We start from the raw sequence: 21,310 nt of genomic DNA on the forward strand, positions 1-21,310 counted from the left end.
CTTGCAAACAGTTTTTAGACGAATGAAACAGAGAAAAAGGAGTGATAACTTTACATGTGTGTGTTTCACGAGACAGGGTCCCGCTGCACGCCTCTGAACAAACAGTGCATCAGACACGAGCATTGACGGCTTTTCTTGTGTCTGTTTTTATATAATAAAATATTATAAAGTTTTATCAAGCTCGTGTCTTGTGTCTAACATCAGGTGTCACTCCGAGATGTCTTACAGGTCGCCCTCCTACATCAGCAGAATTACTCGCCAATGCGCATAAAAAATCAGCATTTCAAACCTTGTTCACCAGGAGTAGGCTGTCATTGACTTCAAGCTTTGCAATCGCACCCACACCTTCAGCAGGACAATTATCTCTAGAAAGTTTTAAACTAACATGTTTTGGCAAATAGTGAGACACCCTACGAGCCACTTGATTTTTAACAAAGAGCCCCTTGTGGCTTGCGATTCATAGGTTCCCGACCCCTGGTCTAGATGCAGTCAGTGTTGAGAATCCTCACAACATCATTTTACAAGCTTGCAACAAACGGCACGACACAGATCGGCTGATTTACAGAAGACCTTGACCCTTCTCAGAAAATACACCCATCTAAAAGGTCATCTTAAAAGAGTTCAGTGTGACACAGGTCAAAGGTCAGCAGTGCGCACTGCGTTCCACATGGGGAATATCTGGGCTCATTCATTTGATCTCTCTCTTGAGCTGAACAGAATGAAGCATTCATGGTGACCAAGTGCCAGAGCAAGAGACAAAAATAACTACATCCTCCCCCATTTTAAGGGGGAGCTTTTTGATGTCTTTCTAAATGGGAAGAGAAGGGCCACTGCTTTAGTCCTGTACATTTTCTAAAGACTATCTCAACAGCTCCATCTAGCTGAAGAACATGTGACACATACAAACAACTAGATTTTGGGTCATGCTCAAATTAAGTATTCACTAAACAGTATTGACAATATAGTTGCTCTTTTTTTTATGAAGCTTGCTCATCTGGAAAAGCTGTCACTCCGCTACCTCCTGTTGTTAATGGAGTCGAGCTCCAGACATCTGACTGTGATCAGCTCTTGATGGGTCAGTGTGAGAATGGATTACTCTCTCAGGACCCCACAGTCAAAAGTCTTCTCCAGCTGGGCATTATCTGTCTGCCAGGCAAGTCTGCTGCTTTACATTGTGTTTGATTTTACTCAACACTTTTTAACCGTTAATGGATAAATGATGGTGCTTGTTTAATGCACTGTACACATATACTGTATGTTGCACTTGGTGGTGTGGCATAATGCCATAATTTCTCAACACAAGTTCTCACAAGTTCTCAGGGATTCATGACATCCCTTACAAACAATCTAGAGTTCTGACAAACTTGCCGCAAATGTCCCCCTCGATATTTTCGAATGCAAATGAGCTTGCGATTTGCCACAAATGTTTGCCAGAAGTTTGCAGCTCTTCACCAATAGAGGTGAACCTGAAGGCGACAAAGAAGTATTTGCCGGAAAGGTCATTTACATGTGAAAATAATGAGTGCTGAATTTGCAGCAAGTTTGCCAGAACTTTCGGTCTTTGTAAGGGAATGCCAGTACTAAATTAAAGGTGCACTCACTTTTTTCCTCATTAGATGTCCTAAAGACATTAATGGTAATTTTGCAATCAAGGGCGTAATTTGTCTTGAACACTGGGATCTACACCCCTGCTTGCAATATATATATATATATATATATATATATATATATATATATATATATATATATATATACAGTATATATAGGAAATAATGAGCACTCACATTCAAATGAAGACTCCAGTTATATCAGTAACCTTATAAAAACTAGTTTAATCTACATGTAGAGGGTCCACACATGGGGCGGCTGTGGCTCAGGTGGTAGAGCGGGTCGGCTACCAATCGCAGGGTTGGTGGTTTGATTCCCGGCCCACATGACTCCACATGCCGAAGTGTCCTTGGGCAAGACACTGAACCCCAAGTGGCTCCCAATGGCAGGCTAGCACCTTGCATGGCAGCTCTGCCGTCATTGGTGTATGAATGTGTGTATGAATGTGTGTGTGAATGGGTGAATGAGTCACAGTGTAAAGTGCTTTGAATACCGTTAAGTTTAAAAAGGCGCTATATAAGTGCAGACCATGTTAGAATCACATGACCAGCCAAATACTACTCACTTAATTTCAGTATCCGTCCCATTATTGGACACTTTCACTCATTGATTAAAGTAATCATGGCTGACGGTGAATTCTACATTTGTACAATGACATCTGAAATGGAAAATGATTGATTTTAAATGATGCCTAATGAAGCCACTAGGTGTCAGTGTATCAGGATATATATCAAAAGATATATTGTCCTCTTGGTATTATTATCTGAACCACCACTGTACTGCCACAATACATAAAAATGTTAACGTTTATGGCAGGAAATATTAAAGCTCTGATTTCTCTTCAAATCTAATTTTATGGCTTTTCCTCCACACACATTAGCTCAAACACACACACACACAAAATATGAGCAGTGTGTTAACTGCTGCTAGTTTGAACTCGGTTGTTCTATCATCACCAGGCAGTCGTGACAGAGCTGGCCGAGCTGTGGTTGAGGTTTGTGGGGGCAGGAAATGCTGGGCATCCTCAAAACTCTCTACTTTTGGTCTTTGTAGACTGCTGCTCTACCTGCACTCCATTCCGAGGTAACTAATAAAAAAAAACTGTGCTCAGTCACCACAAGGTGGCAGAAAGTGGCAGTATAATTTACAGTATATCCAGTATCAGGGGATTATCCACTTTGAGTGTATGTACATGTACAGTAGGGTACAACATTCTGAGACTTTATTTGGAAAATATGTCCATAAATTATAATATATACGCCATCCCATATGATAAAAAATAAATAAATACATAAATAATTGGTCCACTGAGACTACTATAGAAAATGCTTATATTTTGCATTATTTTCTAATATATTTATTTATACGTTGTAATAAATTCTATTATCAGCATGAAAATTTTAGTGAAAAGTTGACCCTAACTAACCCTAGCCCTAACCTTAAATTTCAGAATTCTACGTTTTTAGTATGTGTCTCTTTTATTTTATTAAGAGATGCACTGAGAGCTGGCATGAACAAACCTGATGATCATGTTATCCAGTATAATCCAGTATGTTTATTGTGTGTTTCAACGAAAGCAAAGAAGCATGACCTTTTGCAAAGTTAGAACTTTTATCAGAGACTGAGAAATGGTAAACTTTTCAATATTTCATCCTTATTTTACATAATAACTTTGCTTAAAACATTCTGTTCATTTACATGATTAAATGAAGGGGGAAAAAACAGATTTTCAGTATGGTCTCAGAGTTTTGGATCACACTGTATACTCTTAGCCACAGTGGTTTATAAAAAGCAGATTGTAAAAATTCTTGTAAATAAGTTTATTGACATGGCCTGGAAATATTTTATTTTAAGCCATTAGTGTACACTCAAAGAGTAGAATGTATCTCTTCAACATATTTTACCAGTGTTGTAGTCCAGTCCGAAACCAGATTAGGTCGAGTCCAAGTCGAGACCGAGACCAGAGTAGTCGAGTCCGAGACCAGAGTAGGTCAAGTCCAATTCGAGACTGAGACCAGAGTAGGTCGAGTCCAATTCAAGATCGGGACCAGTGTATGTCGAGTCCAAGTCGAGACAGAGACCAGAATAGGTCGAATCCAATTCGAGACCAAGACGAGAGTAGGTCGAGTCCAAGTAGAGTCCGAGACCAGAGTAGGTCGAGTCCAATTCGAGATCAAGACCAGTGTATGTCGAGTCCAAGTCGAGACCGAGACCAGAGTACGTCGAGTCCAAGTCTGAATCTAAACTGCCTTGTGCAAAATGTGACCAAATATGGCAATTTACTCCTGAGCAATTTATTGTGAATCTTTTTAACCAATTCAACACACACATATATGATATTTAATAAGGTGTGTGTTTATGAAGGATGGAGGTACGAGAGCTGGGACTGACCGTTGTGATTGACAGCAGGAAGTGCCCTTTGCCCTCTGTGTTCTATCAGTCTCTGCTCATGGTTCAGGTGAGAAACAGCCAAGAAAAAAATCAATATCACTAAAAACAACACAAACGTATTTCAGATCTTTCATATGCACATATTTCTAGAGTTGTTCACTTCATTCCATGATCACTATGTTACTAATAAAAATGAAGCAATCTAAGTGGATAATTATTCCCACACTAGCCTGTCTCTGTTGTGTGTGTAATGCAGGAGCAGGCTCTTCATGCAGTGCACACTATCTTGATGCTTGTTGATAAAGATGTAAATCCTCGACCGGAGAGACATCCCGGTCTGCAGGTAATTAACACACCCAAACACTCTCATTTTCACCAGCAATTACACCTTCAGGGGAACACACTGTAATCAGTCAAAAGGGGTGTTGGATTTCACACTGGTCTGCAAAGCACACATTTAATGATATCCGTTAGATCTGAGTTCATCTGAGTTCAGCTATTTTCCCAGAAGTGTAGCTCTTCCAGTAACAGGATAAGTTTTACGCTACATGCATTCTGTGGAATTGTATTGCGCATGCAGCCGAGCAACCGAAGGAATTTAACCTGCTCACACCGTCTCTCTCTCTTTAGAAGTCCAGAACATTTAAGTGAATCATCTCATTTGGACGGTTCATGTAAACGAACCTGTTTAAATGAACTATTCACCTATTCACTTGGAGCATTGAGAAGTTCAACTCATTTTAGAGAATCGATTCATTTGAATGGTAGTAAATGAACCAGCTCCATGAACCAGCAACAAATTCACTTGAAATGAAATATTTATTAAGGCAAATTTCTGCTTTTTATAACTATATTTTCGACTCGATTTGTTCTGACTCAGTTATACATTGTTATTGTATGTTTTCTAGTTTTATCAGTTTTGTTTTCGATCTCTCACAGCCGAACAAACCGAATGAATCATTCAGTTACGAGCTCTTTTGGTAAGATTGGTGAATCGGTTCATTTGGACAGTTCTTGTAAATTAACCTGTTAAAATGAACGATTCACTGATTCACTTTTAGCGTTGAGAAGTCCAACTCATTTTAGAGAATCGATTCATTTGAATGGTAGTAAATGAACCAGCTCCATGAACCAGCAACAAATTCACTTGAAATGAAATATTTATTAAGGTAAATTTCTGCTTTTTATAACTATATTTTCGACTCAGTTATACAAAATTGTTTGTTTTCTAGTTTTATCAGTTTTGTTTCGATCTCCTCACAGCCAAACAAACCAAATAAACATGTTCACCTGAATATCGTGTTCTCCTGGTAAGATCGATGAATCGGTTCATTTGGACAGTTCTTGTAAATGAATCTGTTAAAATGAGCGATTCACTGATTCACTTGTATCGTTGAGAAGTCCAACTCATTTTAATGGATCAATTCACTAAATTCACTTGAAATGAAATATATAGTTCGGCTAATTGCTGCTGTTCATAACTATGTTTTCGACTCGGTTATGCAAAATTGTGTGTTTTCTAGTTTTAGTTGTATTTCGAACTCCTCAAATCCGAAAAAAACGAATAAACATGTTCATCTGACCTACGTGTTCTCCTGGTAAGATTGGCAAATCATTTATTTGGACAGGTCACGTAAATGAACTGGTTAAAATGAACGATTCACTGATTCACTTACAGTATATTTATCGTTGGGGAGTGGCGTTTTGTCTTTCTTGAGGCGAAATATTTATTTGATTTCTGCTGTTTAACACTGTTTTCTATTCATTTATATAAAACAATTCACTGAATGGTCCTGTTCACTTAAAACAATGTCCAAAATGAAATATGCCTATAGATGACAATAATACAGTAATATTTACTGCTTTCCACAAATGTTCCTCCAGCTGTGTTTTGTTTTTGTTTCACACTCGACTCTAAAGTACTCAAGTCACTATTGCGTTCATTGTGTGTAAAGTTGTGTGAAAGATGCATTAGAGGGTTGCGTGCGTGAAGACGTTTGCGGGAATGTTTCCTAGTTTGTAAATTAGATTCATAAGCCGTTCACATCTTTACAATGTCATTTATTTTTCTCAGATAGATGTGGTGACATCACTGAAAGCTCTTCATAAGACGGTTGATGCACATCACTTGACCTCTGACCTTGGGGGAACCTTTCCATACAGTCACAGTGACTGGCTGCACTTTCACCAGGTAGACACACTGTAACAGAAGTTATGAAAGGATGTGTATTGTGAAAAGCACAAATTAAAGGACTTGATGTGAATAATCTGCAGAGATCCTGCCATCATCATATGGAGCCGATTATACTATAACATTTGTGTTTCAGAAATTGTCGCTCTTTGAACTCGATCTACAAGCTGCATCTTCATTACTACAAACAGCAATCAGAAGACTTGATGTTAAAAAAATGGACACGGTAAAGGTACGACAGTCAGGGTTATTCTTTATTTCTTTAGTATTTTTATTTCCAACTGGTCATTCCAACTAAGTTTATTTCATTAATTTGCACTCTTTGACTAGTATTTTATGGCTGCCCAAGCTAAAGCGCTTACTGATGTCATTTAAATATACCTAACATTGTTACGTTTTTCAGGGCAGTCTTGTGATAGTGCTAACTAGTAGCATTTTTGTGTCCAATGAAGGAAGATTTTAAATGTCTAAAATGTTAGAATATACCATGCATTAATAACTACAACCAAAAAATGTATTTGAGGTAATGTTTTGGATTTAGGGTTTGGTTTGGTTAGGTTAGGCTCTAACTCCTAACCCTAACCATAATTGAAAAAGTATTTGTTTTTTTCAGTCCATTCAGGCCGTCATTGAAATTTTGCAGACTTTTCTGGCATTTTCAAGTTACAGTTTGGGCCATGTTTAGCTCAGTGGTAAAGACGCTGGCTACCACCCCTGGAGTTCACTAGTTTGAATCCAGGGCGTGCTGAGTGACTCCAGCCAGGTCTCCTAAGCAACCAAATTGGCCCGGCTGCTAGGGAGGGTAGAGTCACATGGGGTAACCTCCTCGTGGTCGCTATAATGTGGTTCTCGCTCTCGGTGGGGAGCGTGGTGAGTTGAGTGTGGATGCTCCGGATGATGGCGTGAAGCCTCCACACGCGCTATGTCTCCATGGCAACACGCTCAACAAGCCACGTGATAAGATGCGCGGGTTGACGGTCTCAGATGCGGAGGCAGCTGCGATTCGTCCTCCACCACCCGGATTGAGGCGAGTCACTACGAGTCACTTAGATCGCATTGGGAATTGGCCATTCCAAATTGGGGAGAAAAGGGGGAAAAAAATCCAAAACAAAAACATGGTAAAAATGTGTTAAACTCTCTCTCTTATTGGTCGCTGAAAGCATAATCAAATAAGTCTAAATATTTCCTAAATGAACATGCAAGCACTGGGGGAAGTACAGAACTTTGTGAAAGTGGTTCTGCATAAAAATCCTCAGATCTTTCTTGCCTTTGGATTTCTAATCATTTTGACTGAAATGTACAGGAAGTGAAGTCCTGCATCCATGAGCAGCAGAGCTCCATGAAAATGGTGCTCGAAGACACACGATTGGTCACTCTCCAGAGAGAGGGCGGGGCAATTCTCGCCAGAATGAGGAAGGAGGAGTCTCGATTCGCTCAGTCTGAAGACTACAGGTATTTAACCTTATATTTGAATCTCAGCAGGCTTACTGAAGACAGTATTTGCTCATGATGTGAGATGGGTGTAAACCGACACCTCAGCAGGTCCTATGATATTTGGACACCTGTTGGTTCCAAGTTAATCCTCTTTACTTAATGGTTAGAGCCTTTAAAGAAACAAAGCCTTGGAGAACTCAAACTTGACAATAACATAAACTAAATTTGTTTTGTAACACTTGAAAAACTAGTGAGGTTAAAAAATGTGTTAAAAAATGATTTACAGAAACATCTTTTAAAATATACACATTCTCTTATACATTCATATACATTTCAACCTAATGTCTTTATGTATATAAAATGGTCCATTGGCATTAGGTCGGCCATTAATGGATTTTACAGATAACGATAACTAAAGTGGTGTAAAAAAATTAATTTATAGAATGTAAAATACTTTGAAAAATGTATTAGTCTTTCCTTAATATGATGTGCACAGACATAGAGGCTACAACATTAATGAAATCCCAGATGCAGTTTATTGTGCATCCAAAATCCCAGTAATATCAAGAAATATTCCGATTTGATGCAGAATGTAGGACTTTTTACTATAAACAAGCCCAAAATACAGACAGGGCTCTTATTTTAAAATGACAGAGACTCTGCTCCGTGACAATGATCTATATTTAAGTATTTACCAAATTAAGTTTTTATAGCCTATATATTAACCAGATGAGGTTTAATAAGGAATCATGTTTATTAAAATTCACAAGATATAAAATTGGAGACATGAACGTGCTGAAGGGGCACATTTCCATTTAGTCGCATTTTTCTTTGTATGCTCTCGATTGATTTTAGAACACTTGATGATTTAATAAAAGTAACAAAATATGCAGTGAAGTGAGGATAGAAATATGGATGAATATTGTCAATGATAAAAGATTAAGATGCAGCAAATCCCCACATGATTGTTTATGACGCTAATTTATTTTTGGAGCTATCAGTTATCAGCAAAATTCTATGCCAAAAGTTGCTGATAACTGATTTAAAAAAGAAATCGTAATGGCAATCGGTAAAACCGATGTAATGGTCTACCTCTAATTGACACATTATTTGTCATATACCAGTATATCGGTAAAACCGATATATTGGTCTACATATTATTGACACATTATGTGTCATATACACAGTCTTAAAGATTCATTTGACTATTTAAATAAGTATTGACTATTTTTCAAAAAGCAACTATCGCCACTGAATAATCGGTAAAACCGATATATCGGTAAAACCAATATATTGGTGTACCTCTTATTGACACATTATTTGTCATATACCCAGTCTTAAAGATTAATTTCACTATTTAAATAAGTATTGACAATTTTCCAAAAAGCAACTATCACCACTGAATAATCGGTAAACCCGATATATCGGTAAAACCGATATAATGGTCTACCTCTAACTTACACATTATGTGTCATATACACAGTCTTAAAGATTCATTTCACTATTTAAATAAGTATTGACTATTTTTCAAAAAGCAACTATCGCCCCTGAATAATCGGTAAAACCGATATAATGGTCTACCACTAACTTACACATTATTTGTCAACTATCCACTCTTAAAGATTTATTTGTGTATTTAAATAAATTACTGAAGGCAAAAGATAATTTAAAATGATAAAAACTTAAAAAGAGATCTATTAACTGTTACAGGCTTTGAAAATGTAAACTTTTCCTTATACTGTACTATACATGTTGTACTAAAATCTTAATGCTGAAGAACATCATATGATTTGTCATATACCCATAAACACAAATTATTTATGTTTAGCTGACACTGTCTTACAAAATAGTGTGCAAACTGTTACAGGATAGTAATAAGGACTCTCTCTTTATTTCTTCTACAGGGACTCTTTGAAATCTGTGACGTGTCTGTATAACCAGGTTGAAGAGGCCGTTCATACGTTGGTGATGAAATCAAACCAGTCTCTGCAACATCTCGAACATGTTCTGCTGTTGAGAGAGACAGAGGATTCACTCAACACTGTATGACTTCAGTTCAATCGAAGAATGCTTGTTTATAACACACATAATAACCAAAAGTCTCAATTTTCTGTTCTTTTAATGTCTAAGAGCAGTGAGCATACATACGATATATCCAGCACATGTATCCCGTGTTATGAGTTATTGCTAATGTTGTTCACAGATCAGAACGTGGTGTGATGCAGAAGAACAGTCCTGGCAGAAAGACAAAGATGACACACAGAAAACTCTTCTGACAATAAAGCAGAGACTACATGATATTCAGTCTGTTCTGATTCAAGCAAAGGTAACACATCTTTAGAGATTTACTCCACTAAACAAGCTCAAACCAAACCTAAAGGTGAATGGTGTCATTTCTGGAGCTTTAATGTCACCAATCTTCCATTGGTCGTTCAAATAGATCATCCCACCATGTAGATGAGTAAACATAGATTGATGGTTCATAATATGGATGCCTCTTAGAATGAGAGAATGTGTTATCAGTCTTACGCTGTAGATTGTGTATTATGGATTTATGTGACAGCCGAATGAAATAATCAAAAAAGTAATAAAAATACCAGACTTTAATAGATATGGTCTGGAAATGTGTAATCTGAATTCATAAATAATGCGTAAAGTTTAATGAGATTTCCTTTCCAGGAGAGAAAAGAAAAAGGGATGCTGTTGATAAAGGAAGTGGAGAGAAAAAGCAAAGGAACACATTTTCCTGAAACTGACGCTTTTCGTCTTCACATTACCACTTTCAAAACCAACATGGCTGGCTTTCTCTTGAAAGCTGAGGAACGTAAATCTGATCTGGAAACTTCTGTTGATCTATATCTTTTCTGTGAACAGGTTAGTCAGCAAAAATGTAACATTTGAGTTAAAGTAATTGTCCAGATGATCATGCAGTAAAAAAATACAGGCATATTTGGATTTAATAGGGTGAAATTATATAAATGTTCTTTGCTTTCCAGGCCTCATCTTTGGTTAAGGAGTGTATGGAGTATTTAGAACTCGTAAAGAGCGTGAACTCTCCGATGTGTGTCAGCTTGAGCTCATTGAAGGCTTTTGAAGAGCGATTCAGAGAATTCACACCCCAACACTTTGAAGAGAAAAGTAACGCGCTTCTCGAGAGGCACCCAGATGGGATCTGGATGTGGAATGCAGTCTGGGCTCAGTGCCGAGACATCAGACAGAGACTTTCGGAAATACTGCACGCCTCTTATAGAAATCAGATGCCCCTGGGATCTCCACAAAAGGAAACCGTGGTGCACGATGAAGACTCCTTAGAAGGCCCATCCATGAGCGGAAATACCACTAACCGTTTAGACATGGACATTGATCCCCAAAGAAACCCTGCTGGCGGTCATATGAAAAGCCAAAACATTCATGATGGGCAAAGCGATAATGAGATAATGACGCAACTCCAATTTCAACCCGAGACAAGGGGAACACAAGGGAATACCTTTTCAGGGAGTCCAAACTCAGACCCAACAATGACCACAAACTCTTGCAAAGAAACAACACCGACTGGTCATTACGTTCATCAAGGTTCTTCAAAAGATCTTCAACAATCATTTGAGCTCAAAGAACAAAGTCCAGCCCAAGTATGCTTGAACAAAACCAGTCACAATGTTTCCACATCACACAATTGCCAAACGGCAAAATTAGGCAAGTGCCTTGAAACTTACTCTCACAGCGACAGTGATCTCAGAAAAGCCGGCCGGGTCAACGAGCACGACCGCTTGCCACGTAATCAAACCCTTGTCCGCTCACATAGTGAGGGATCTTGCGTGTTATCCACCAGGAATCATTTTTCACTGAGCAAAACCAAAGCTAACGCCAAGCCTGTGGTCCATCTGAATGACCGAACATCTGTAGATTCCTGTCAAGAAGGTTTCTCACTGAGGTCTTCAAGCCCAGTCAGTTATTCGGATAGAGCATCATGGGATGGACAGAGCTCTAAACTGTCTCACCAGGACAGCTTCAGTTCTAGTGCTTCTGGACTGAGCCAAAGCGAGATAAACAAGACATGCAGTGACACCAAATGGGAAAACAAGTCCTTGATTTCTCCAGGCAGATCGCAGGATGAGTCGACCTCTAGGCCTGTCCTTGCAGTGGACAACAGCAGTACTGTACTGTGAGTCAAACGTAGTTGTTGCGTTAAAACATCTGTACATTGCTCTGTTCCGAAACCTATTGAACGGCCATGTTGTCTACTCCATACACTATAAAAAATTTGACCTCGTTCATGAAACATTCGGTAATTTGCGTGTAAAATGGACCTTCCCGAAAACTTTCTGCTGCATTCACAAATGCACTCCCCAGATTTGTTAGTAAAACGTGTGTTCGTGAAGAGGGGTCGTGTGCAAATTCATTCACAATTTACATAATACACGCCCACGAAAACGAAGGAGGTATTGCCCCAAGTGAAGGAGTTCAAGTACCTCGGGGTCTTTTTCACGAGTGAGGGGACAATGGAGCGGGAGGTTGGCCGGAGAATCGGGGCAGCGGGGGCGGTATTCCACTCGCTCTATCGCACCGTTGTCACGAAAAGAGAGCTGAGCCGGAAGGCAAAGCTCTCGGTCTACCGGTCAATTTTTGTCATGACCTATGGTCATGAAGGCTGGGTCATGACCGAAACAACTAGGTCACGAGTACAAGCAGCCGAAATGGGCTTCCTCAGAAGGGTGGCGGGCTTCTCCCTTAGAGATAGGGTGAGGAGCTCAGTCATCCGTGAGGAGCTCGGAGTAGAGCCGCTGCTCCTTTGCGTCAAAAGGAGTCAGTTGAGGTGGTTTGGGCATCTGGTAAGGATGCCCCCTGGCCGCCTCCCTAGGGAGGTGTTTCGGGCACGTCCAGCTGGGAGGAAGCCTCGGGGAAGACCCAGGAGAGATTACATCTCCACACTGGCCTGGGAACGCCTTGGGGTCCCTCAGTCAGAGCTGGTTAATGTGGCTCGGGATAGGGAAGTTTGGGGCCCCCTGCTGGAGCTGCCCCCGCGATCCGACTTCGGATAAGCGGTTGAAGATGGATGGATGGATGGACGCCCACGAAAACGCCATATAAGGAAGGCACCAGACTCGCTAGTTAACATTTTTGTGGAACAGTAATGAAATCGTTTTTATGAATAATGTGCATTCACATCGTAAAGCTTTGATTAAGCAAGCACAATAGTGTCTCAAAGAATGTGACTTATTGTCATCGCATGGTTTTGCTGTCATCGGAGGCTCTTATTTGAGTAAATAAAAACGGTTTGACATGAGTGTAAAAAATTTTCAGTTCATGACGAGAGGAGGATGTCCACAGCCATTAAGCTTCTCTGGTTCAATTGAGCGCATTGCCAGCATTTGTGAAACTTCTCGGGTAAATCATGATGGTAACAGTGATATACTTGCAACTGGAAGAATCTTCAGAGAAATTAATAAAATGCCTGAAGAAGATCTTTGATTGATTCGCTGTGAGATATTTCAGGTTTGCAAGCTCTACGACAATGTGCTTTTTCTATTTTTTTCCACATATTGAGTACGCACATGCCCAAGATGTGTTTGTTTATAGATTTAACAGCATTAGCATGGGTCATACGTTATCAAATGAATGCGGTAATTAAAAATGCCTATACTTAAATATGTAACACAAATTATAGAGCTCTTATCAAACTGCCCAACAAGTCACGTTAGAGGGCATTTATGTTCTCGAGACAAACCAAGCACTTCTGCTGGAAAAACGATAAGCATAGAGAATATATTTTCGTCCCAACTAACGTTTTGAAAATACGAAAACTTTCACGAATCTGAGAATTTACATCAAGAGCGGCTTTACGAACAATTTACATACAAATTCATTCTGCTCGTGTTTCATGAATGAGGCCTATTTCTTAATCGGTATTTTTGTATTGTAAAAATGAATTAAAAAGATAAATTTACTTCAGCTGTTTGAAACTAAATGAGATACTATATTATTGTTAGATACTGATTTAGATACTGATTTAGATACTGATTTAGTTAGATTTACCCTAGAAAGAAGAAAAATGTTTTGCAAGTGGAGTAAGAATAAGCTCAATCAACAGCATTTCTGGCATAAAGTTAAAATTTGTGAGAGACTGATAAATCGTCCAGGCAGATTAATCGGCCGATATTTCGCCATTTGAAGATTGTATCAGACAATAACCGTGTCTAAAAGTGTTAACTTTCTGTTGGATCTGTTCCAAAATCTACCAATTGATTTGTCAACCGATAGTCAACGTTTTTTTCTCTTCAAGTTAAAGCAAATCTGAGTAAATATTGCATAATAAAAGTCTTTGTTATACTTTAGAAATTACATGCTGTTATTAAATTGTATTTTATCGCCCATCCTGACCTCTAGATATCGTATTAGCCATTGAAAAAAACCATATCGGATGAAATCAAGTTTAAATACTTACTTTTTAAAAAGTATAGCCATAAGACATAAACAGAATGCATGTTTACATCATTTTAGTGTGATAAAATCACTTATTAAACTTTTTGGTGAAAAGTTATATTTAATTTTACAACGACCTAACACCGTAAACCCAAAATTGACCATGAAATTGATGATTTAATCAACTTTAAAGCTCAAATAATACACTAGTTTTAACAGAATTAGCATAAATGCTATTATAAGCTGTACATTTCTGCTTTTAAACCCTCCAAAAATTGTCCTACAGACCTTGATTTTTGTGACATTGTCACAAATGCTGTTGATTGAGCTTAACTTCTGTTCAACCTGGAATATTACCTTAAATCAAGATATATTCTGTTAATAAATAGCATTTTCTAACTTGTTGCTAAGCACTAAAATAATGGTCATAGAATGTTGCTAGCATGTGTTTTTCATGATTGTAGCATGTAGGTGTTATGTTTGTGTTAGCATGAAGCTAGCATGTTTTTAGAATGTTTTAGCACTTCGCTAGGCGATTTTAGCATGTGTTAGCATGATGCTAGCACATTTTTAGCATGTTTTAGCACTTTGCTAGGCGATGCTAGCATGTAATATCTCATACAGCTTTGATTCTCAAATATATGCTTGTATTAAGGATGTTTTGATATTTTGACTAGAAATCAAGATTAAAATATTAAGAAAATGTATTTTTTGCTGTGTGTCAGACAATGCAAGAGAGATGTATTGAATATTTCTCTGTTATTCTGACAGTAAACTCCAGTGCATCATGGAGGAGTTGCTCCAAACGGAGAGGGAGTATGTAAGAGCGCTGGGGTACGTGGTGGAGCACTACATCCCAGAGCTGGAGCGTCCTGATGTTCCTCAAGATCTCAGGGGACAGAGAGGAAGCATCTTTGGAAACCTGGAGAAACTGCACGACTTCCATGAGCATCACTTTCTGAAAGAACTGGAGCTCTGCCTGAAGGAGCCCTTCTGTGTCGGACGTTGCTTCTTAAAACATGTGAGAGTTTTGAGCAGAAGCCTGATATCAGGCTGTCTGTCCTCACACTATAGACTGTAGTCAAGGTTGAAAAGTTGAAGTGTGTAATTTCTGTGCCAGTCACGACAATTTCCAATGGAATTACAATCTGCTTGTTTGTGCGGCCCGATTGAGTGCAACATAACATCATTGGCAGTTGAGGAACACTAAAAGCCCTGCTGCTTTTTATAGTGTTGCTGGTGCCGTCTGTACCTCCGCAAACACGGACAGAGTAAATTCTCTCAGGAATTATTAAATAAATGACACCTTAGTCAACCGTGCATTTATATCTAGTAGGCTATATAGGTAGACCGATATATCGGTTTTATCAAAGCTCATAGTTGCATTTTAGAACTTTCGGTTATCGGCAAATATCTATGCCGATATTTTCAGTTTATTTGTATTATTCCTCCGTGTTCAGCCGGCGCTGAAGGATTCTACAGTTAGAACGGCTAGTTTTAACAGTATAACAGCAGCCTCTAGAGGTGAAATTAAAACGATCATCATTTGCAATATTCATCCGTATTTTTTATTTGATTTTATTCATTTTTTGGCTCTTGTTTCCTCTATCGGTGCCCATCATAGTAAGGAAATACGACGATTTTTTTTAAACATTCAATTAAGTGATTTTAAAAAGTATCAGCCGATTAATCGGTTATCGGCCTTTTCCATCACCCCAGTTATCGGTATCGGCAAAATACACTATCGGTCGACCTCAGGCCAGCTATATTGTTGCCAAAAAGTTTTGCATTGTCCAGTGTAAGGCTAAATTAATTGCTTTTGTGCAATTACAGAGAAGCATTGAAATGATAAACAATGCATAGAAAATAAAACAGATAAAAAATTATTGTAATAATTACATTGTAACAATCTTTCATTGCAATGGACATGACAGGTGTACCACATTGGACATCGTTTTAAATAAAAAAGGAACTGTCATTCATTTTTTAATCACTTTCCATCAAAGTAGATGTAAATGTATACTCCATGCCTATGTATCTTCATTTATATCTTTATCAACCAAAACTTTTGAGAATATCGATATACATTTTTATCACCCACACCATCATATGTACAATATATATATTTTTGTATTATTTAATTAATTTTCTGAAAAAAAAAAATAAATGATATTTCAATATATAACGTTACCGTGATGTTGAATTTAGGTCATATTGCCCACCCCTAGTTGATTACCACAAAAAATTATTTCGAGGTTACAGTGACGCTTACAGTGGAAGTCAATGGAGCCAATATTGTATAATTTGAGCTGTAAAGTTGTTTAAATTGTCCTTTTATGGTGGTTTTAGGGTTTTAGAGTTTACGGCATTAAGACGTCATGGCAACAAAGTTGTAAAATTGGATATAACTTTACACAGAGTGGTTTAATCATGCTAAAATCATGCTAACACACATACAGTTTACATCTTGTGGCTATACTTTTGAAACGGTGAGAATTTTAACGTTTACAGATTGTCCCACATTCACTTCCATTGCAAGTGTCTCACTGAAACACAGATTTTTGTCATTTTTTAAGAACAAAGAGGATAAGTCGAAATACATTTTTGCGGTAATTTTCACGACCGACCCATCGGCCCGCTCGGTTCTACCGATGGCCAGTCCGCCCCGATCGGCCCCAAAGTGCGTCGGTCCACCGGGAAAATGCCCGGCATGCCAGATTACCAGTCCAGCCCTGTCCATCTCTCAAAACCCTCAAATTAAATATGGCGTCTCCCCTGACTAGCAGTCTGGTAATAGAAAAACGTTTCCAATCACATAAAGAAATAAAGCCACATAAACACTTGACATACCTACTGTAATGTGACATATGTTCTATTCACTTTACCATCAAACATACCATCATCGCCAGTCATGGCATCAGTTACATGTTCTACTTTAATGTCCACTGATCAATAACTTTGTGTCTCTTATTCAGAAAGAAAACTTTGGTCTGTACGCTTTATACAGCAAGAACAAACCACGCTCTGAGACAATGCTCATTGAACATGGCAAAGAATTCTTTAAGGTGAGCCTGGCATTCAGACATTTCTATGTGTGACTTATGTGTCCACTATATGTTCATTACTGATGTTTTAATGTGTTTACAAATTCTAATAATTGCAGCAGAAACAGCAGGTGTTGGGTGATAAGATGGATCTGTCGTCGTATCTTCTGAAACCGGTCCAACGTATCAGTAAATACAGTCTGCTGCTGCAGGACATGCTGCGTGAATGTGAGTCTGGACCACACACGGGCCGTGAGCGAGTGGAGATACAGACCGCACTCGAGATCATACAGTTTCAGCTTCGGCACGGCAACAATCTGCTCGCCATGGACGACATTCAGGAGTGTGATGTGAGTGATAGAGATTACAGAGGGTACATTATTTCAGAGAGGGCTCCATGTCAGTTTTAGTTGGAGTGAATACATGCTGGATAAAGCGTACAGTAGGTGGTGAAAAAGTGGCCACTTGAAACCCGTAATTAGGAACTAGATAGGTACCTTGATGATGGCTTGACAGAAAATTGCCTGAAAGTGTAAGATATTTTAAAGGTTTGAGGTTTTAAGGTTATACAGGTTGACAGAGTCTTGACCTGTTTAAACGTTAAGTCAGTGAAAGCCTCTGGGATTTTTAGGATTTTCAATTGTCTGCTATGGGAAAACTACGGAGCCTCCAAGAGGACAGGGTGGGAATTATTTTTCGGAAATAGTTTTGCATGCCTCCGCAATACATACAAATTATTGGGAGGGAACGCAAAACTTATTTAGAGGGAACGCAAAACTTATTTAGAGGGAACGCAAACTACTGCGAGGGAACGCAAAACTTATTTAGAGGAACGCAAACTATTACGATGGAACATAAAACTTATTTAGAGGAACGCAAAACTTATTTAGAGGAACGAAACTACTCGAGGAACGCAAAACTTATTTAGAGGGAACGCAAACTACTACGAGGAACGTAAAACTTATTTAGAGGAACACAAAACTTATTTAGAGGAACGTAAACTATTGCGAGGAACGTAAAACTTATTTAGAGGAACGTAAACTATTAGAGGGAACGCAAAACTTATTTAGAGGGCATAAACTATTAGAGGAACATAAAACTTATTTAGAGGAACGCAAACTACTGCGAGAGCATAAAACTTATTTAGAGGAACGCAAAACTTATTTAGAGGAACGCAAACTACTGCGAGGGAACGCAAAACTTATTTAGAGGGAACGCAAACTATTACGATGGAACGCAAAACTTATTTAGAGGGAACGCAAAACTTATTTAGAGGGAACGCAAACTACTGCGAGGGAACGCAAAACTTATTTAGAGGGAACACAAACTATTACGATGGAACGCAAAACTTATTTAGAGGGAACGCAAAACTTATTTAGAGGGAACGCAAACTACTGCGAGGGAACGCAAAACTTATTTAGAGGAACGCAAACTACTGCGAGGAACGCAAAACTTATTTAGAGGAACGCAAAACTTATTTAGAGGAACGCAAACTATTGAGGGAACACAAAACTTATTTAGAGGAACGCAAACTATTGCGAGGAACGCAAAACTTATTTAGAGGAACGCAAACTATTAGAGGAACGCAAAACTTATTTAGACGGAACGCAAACTACTGCGAGGAACGCAAAACTTATTTAGAGGAACGCAAACTTATTTAGAGGAACGCAAACTATTGCGAGGAACGCAAAACTTATTTAGAGGAACGCAAAACTTATTTAGAGGAACGCAAACTATTGTAGGAACGCAAAACTTATTTAGAGGAAACGCAAACTATTGAGAGGAACACAAAACTTATTTAGAGGAACGCAAACTATTGCGAGGAACGCAAAACTTATTTAGAGGAACGCAAACTATTGAGAGGAACGCAAAACTTATTTAGAGGAGCATAAACTATTAGAGGAACAAAACTTAGTTAGAGGAACGCAAAACTTATTTAGAGGAACGCAAACTATTAGCAGGAATGCAAAACTTATTTAGCGGAACATAAAACTTATTGTGAGGAACGCAAAACTTATTTAGAGGGAACGCAAAACTTAGTTAGAGGAACGCAAAACTTATTGTGAGGAACATAAAACTTATTAGAGGAACGCAAAACTTATTTAGAGGAACGCAAACTATTGCAGGGAAAGCAAAACTTATTTAGAGGGAATGCAAACTATTGTGAGGAACGCAAAACTTATTTAGAGGAACGCAAACTATTGCGAGGGAATGCAAAACTTATTTAGAGGAATGCAAACTATTGCAGGAACGCAAAACTTATTTAGAGGGAACGCAAAACTTATTTAGAGGAATGCAAACTATTAGAGGAATGCAAAACTTATTTAGAGGAACGCAAACTATTGCGAGGAACGCAAAACTTATTTAGAGAGAACGCAAACTATTGCGAGGGAATGCAAAACTTATTTAGAGGAAAGCAAAATATTTAGAGGGAACACAAAACTTATTTAGAGGGAACGCAAAACTTATTTAGAGGAACGCAAACTATTTAGAGGAATGCAAAACTTATTTAGAGGAACGCATAACTTATTTAGAGGGAACGCAAACTATTGTAGGGAATGCAAAACTTATTTAGAGGAACGCAAAATATTTAGAGGGAATGCAAAACTTATTTAGAGGGAACGCAAACTATTGCAGAGGAATGCAAAACTTATTTAGAGGAACGCAAACTATTGAGAGGGAATGCAAAACTTATTTAGAGGAACACAAACTATTGCAGAGGAATGCAAAACTTATTTAGAGGAACGCAAAACTTATTTAGAGGAGCATAAACTATTGCAAGGAATGCAAAACTTATTTAGAGGAACGCAAACTATTACGAGGGAATGCAAAACTTATTTAGAGGGAACATAAACTATTTAGAGGAATGCAAAACTTATTTAGAGGAACGCAAACTATTTAGAGGGAATGCAAAACTTATTTAGAGGGAATGCAAAACTTATTTAGAGGGAATGCAAAACTTATTTAGAGGAACGCAAAACTTATTTAGAGGGAACGCAAACTATTGAGAGGAATGCAAAACTTATTTAGAGGAACGTAAACTATTGCGAGGAACATAAAACTTATTTAGAGGAACGCAAACTATTAGAGGAACGCAAAACTTATTTAGAGGAACGCAAACTATTAGAGGAACGCAAAACTTATTTAGAGAGCGAAACTATTAGAGGAATGCAAAACTTATTTAGAGGGAACGCAAACTATTGAGAGGAATGCAAAACTTATTTAGAGGAACGCAAAACTATTGAGGGAACGCAAAAACTTATTTAGAGGAACATGCAAAACTTATTTAGAGAGCATAAACTATTATGAGGAACGCAAAACTTATTTAGAGGAACGCAAACTATTAGAGGAGCATAAAACTTATTTAGAGGCATAAACTATTCGAGGAGCATAAAACTTATTTAGAGGAACGCAAAACTTATTTAGAGAGCGTAAACTATTAGAGGAACAAAACTTATTTAGAGGAACGCAAACTATTGCGAGGAACACAAAACTTATTTAGAGGAGCATGCAAACTATTGCGAGGAACGCAAAACTTATTTAGAGGAACGCAAACTATTAGAGGAATGCAAAACTTATTTAGAGGGAATGCAAACTATTGCGAGGAACATAAAACTTATTTAGAGGAGCAAACTATTAGAGGAACGCAAAACTTATTTAGAGGGAACGCAAACTATTGTAGGGAACGCAAAACTTATTTAGAGGGAATGCAAAACTTATTTAGAGGGAACATAAAACTTATTTAGAGGAACGAAACTATTAGAGGAACGCAAAACTTATTTAGAGGAACGCAAACTATTAGCAGGAACACAAAACTTATTTAGAGGAACGCAAACTATTGCGAGGAACACAAAACTTATTTAGAGGAACGAAACTATTGAGGGAACGCAAAACTTATTTAGAGGGAACGCAAACTATTGCGAGGGAACGCAAAACTTATTTAGAGGGAACGCAAAACTTATTTAGAGGGAACGCAAACTATTGCGAGGGAATGCAAAACTTATTTAGCGGGAACGCAAAACTTATTGTGAGGGAACGCAAAACTTATTTAGAGGGAACGCAAAACTTAGTTAGAGGGAACGCAAAACTTATTGTGAGGAGCGAAACTTAGGAGCATAAAACTTATTTAGAGGGAATGCAAACTATTGCGAGGGAACGCAAAACTTATTTAGAGGGAACGCAAACTATTGCGAGGGAATGCAAAACTTATTTAGAGGGAATG

General features: G+C 38.2%; 1 protein-coding gene across 3 annotated transcripts in view; it reads left to right on the forward strand.

Annotated features, from left to right (window-relative positions):
- quo (quattro) overlaps positions 1 to 21,310 on the forward strand; it is a 74,991-nt gene that overhangs the window by 42,059 nt on the left and 11,622 nt on the right. For all 3 annotated transcript variants that reach the window (XM_052129826.1, XM_052129825.1, XM_052129824.1), the window contains exons 4-17: positions 986 to 1,157; positions 2,572 to 2,691; positions 3,973 to 4,066; positions 4,256 to 4,342; positions 6,074 to 6,190; positions 6,327 to 6,422; positions 7,494 to 7,642; positions 9,529 to 9,667; positions 9,828 to 9,950; positions 10,304 to 10,498; positions 10,621 to 11,786; positions 14,816 to 15,065; positions 17,020 to 17,109; positions 17,208 to 17,438. In XM_052129826.1, coding sequence (XP_051985786.1) covers positions 986 to 1,157; positions 2,572 to 2,691; positions 3,973 to 4,066; positions 4,256 to 4,342; positions 6,074 to 6,190; positions 6,327 to 6,422; positions 7,494 to 7,642; positions 9,529 to 9,667; positions 9,828 to 9,950; positions 10,304 to 10,498; positions 10,621 to 11,786; positions 14,816 to 15,065; positions 17,020 to 17,109; positions 17,208 to 17,438 — 3,029 coding nt within the window. The remainder of the gene's footprint in view (positions 1 to 985; positions 1,158 to 2,571; positions 2,692 to 3,972; positions 4,067 to 4,255; positions 4,343 to 6,073; positions 6,191 to 6,326; positions 6,423 to 7,493; positions 7,643 to 9,528; positions 9,668 to 9,827; positions 9,951 to 10,303; positions 10,499 to 10,620; positions 11,787 to 14,815; positions 15,066 to 17,019; positions 17,110 to 17,207; positions 17,439 to 21,310) is intronic.

The sequence above is a fragment of the Xyrauchen texanus genome, chromosome 7 (assembly GCF_025860055.1).
Source record: "Xyrauchen texanus isolate HMW12.3.18 chromosome 7, RBS_HiC_50CHRs, whole genome shotgun sequence".
NCBI lineage: Eukaryota > Metazoa > Chordata > Actinopteri > Cypriniformes > Catostomidae > Xyrauchen > Xyrauchen texanus.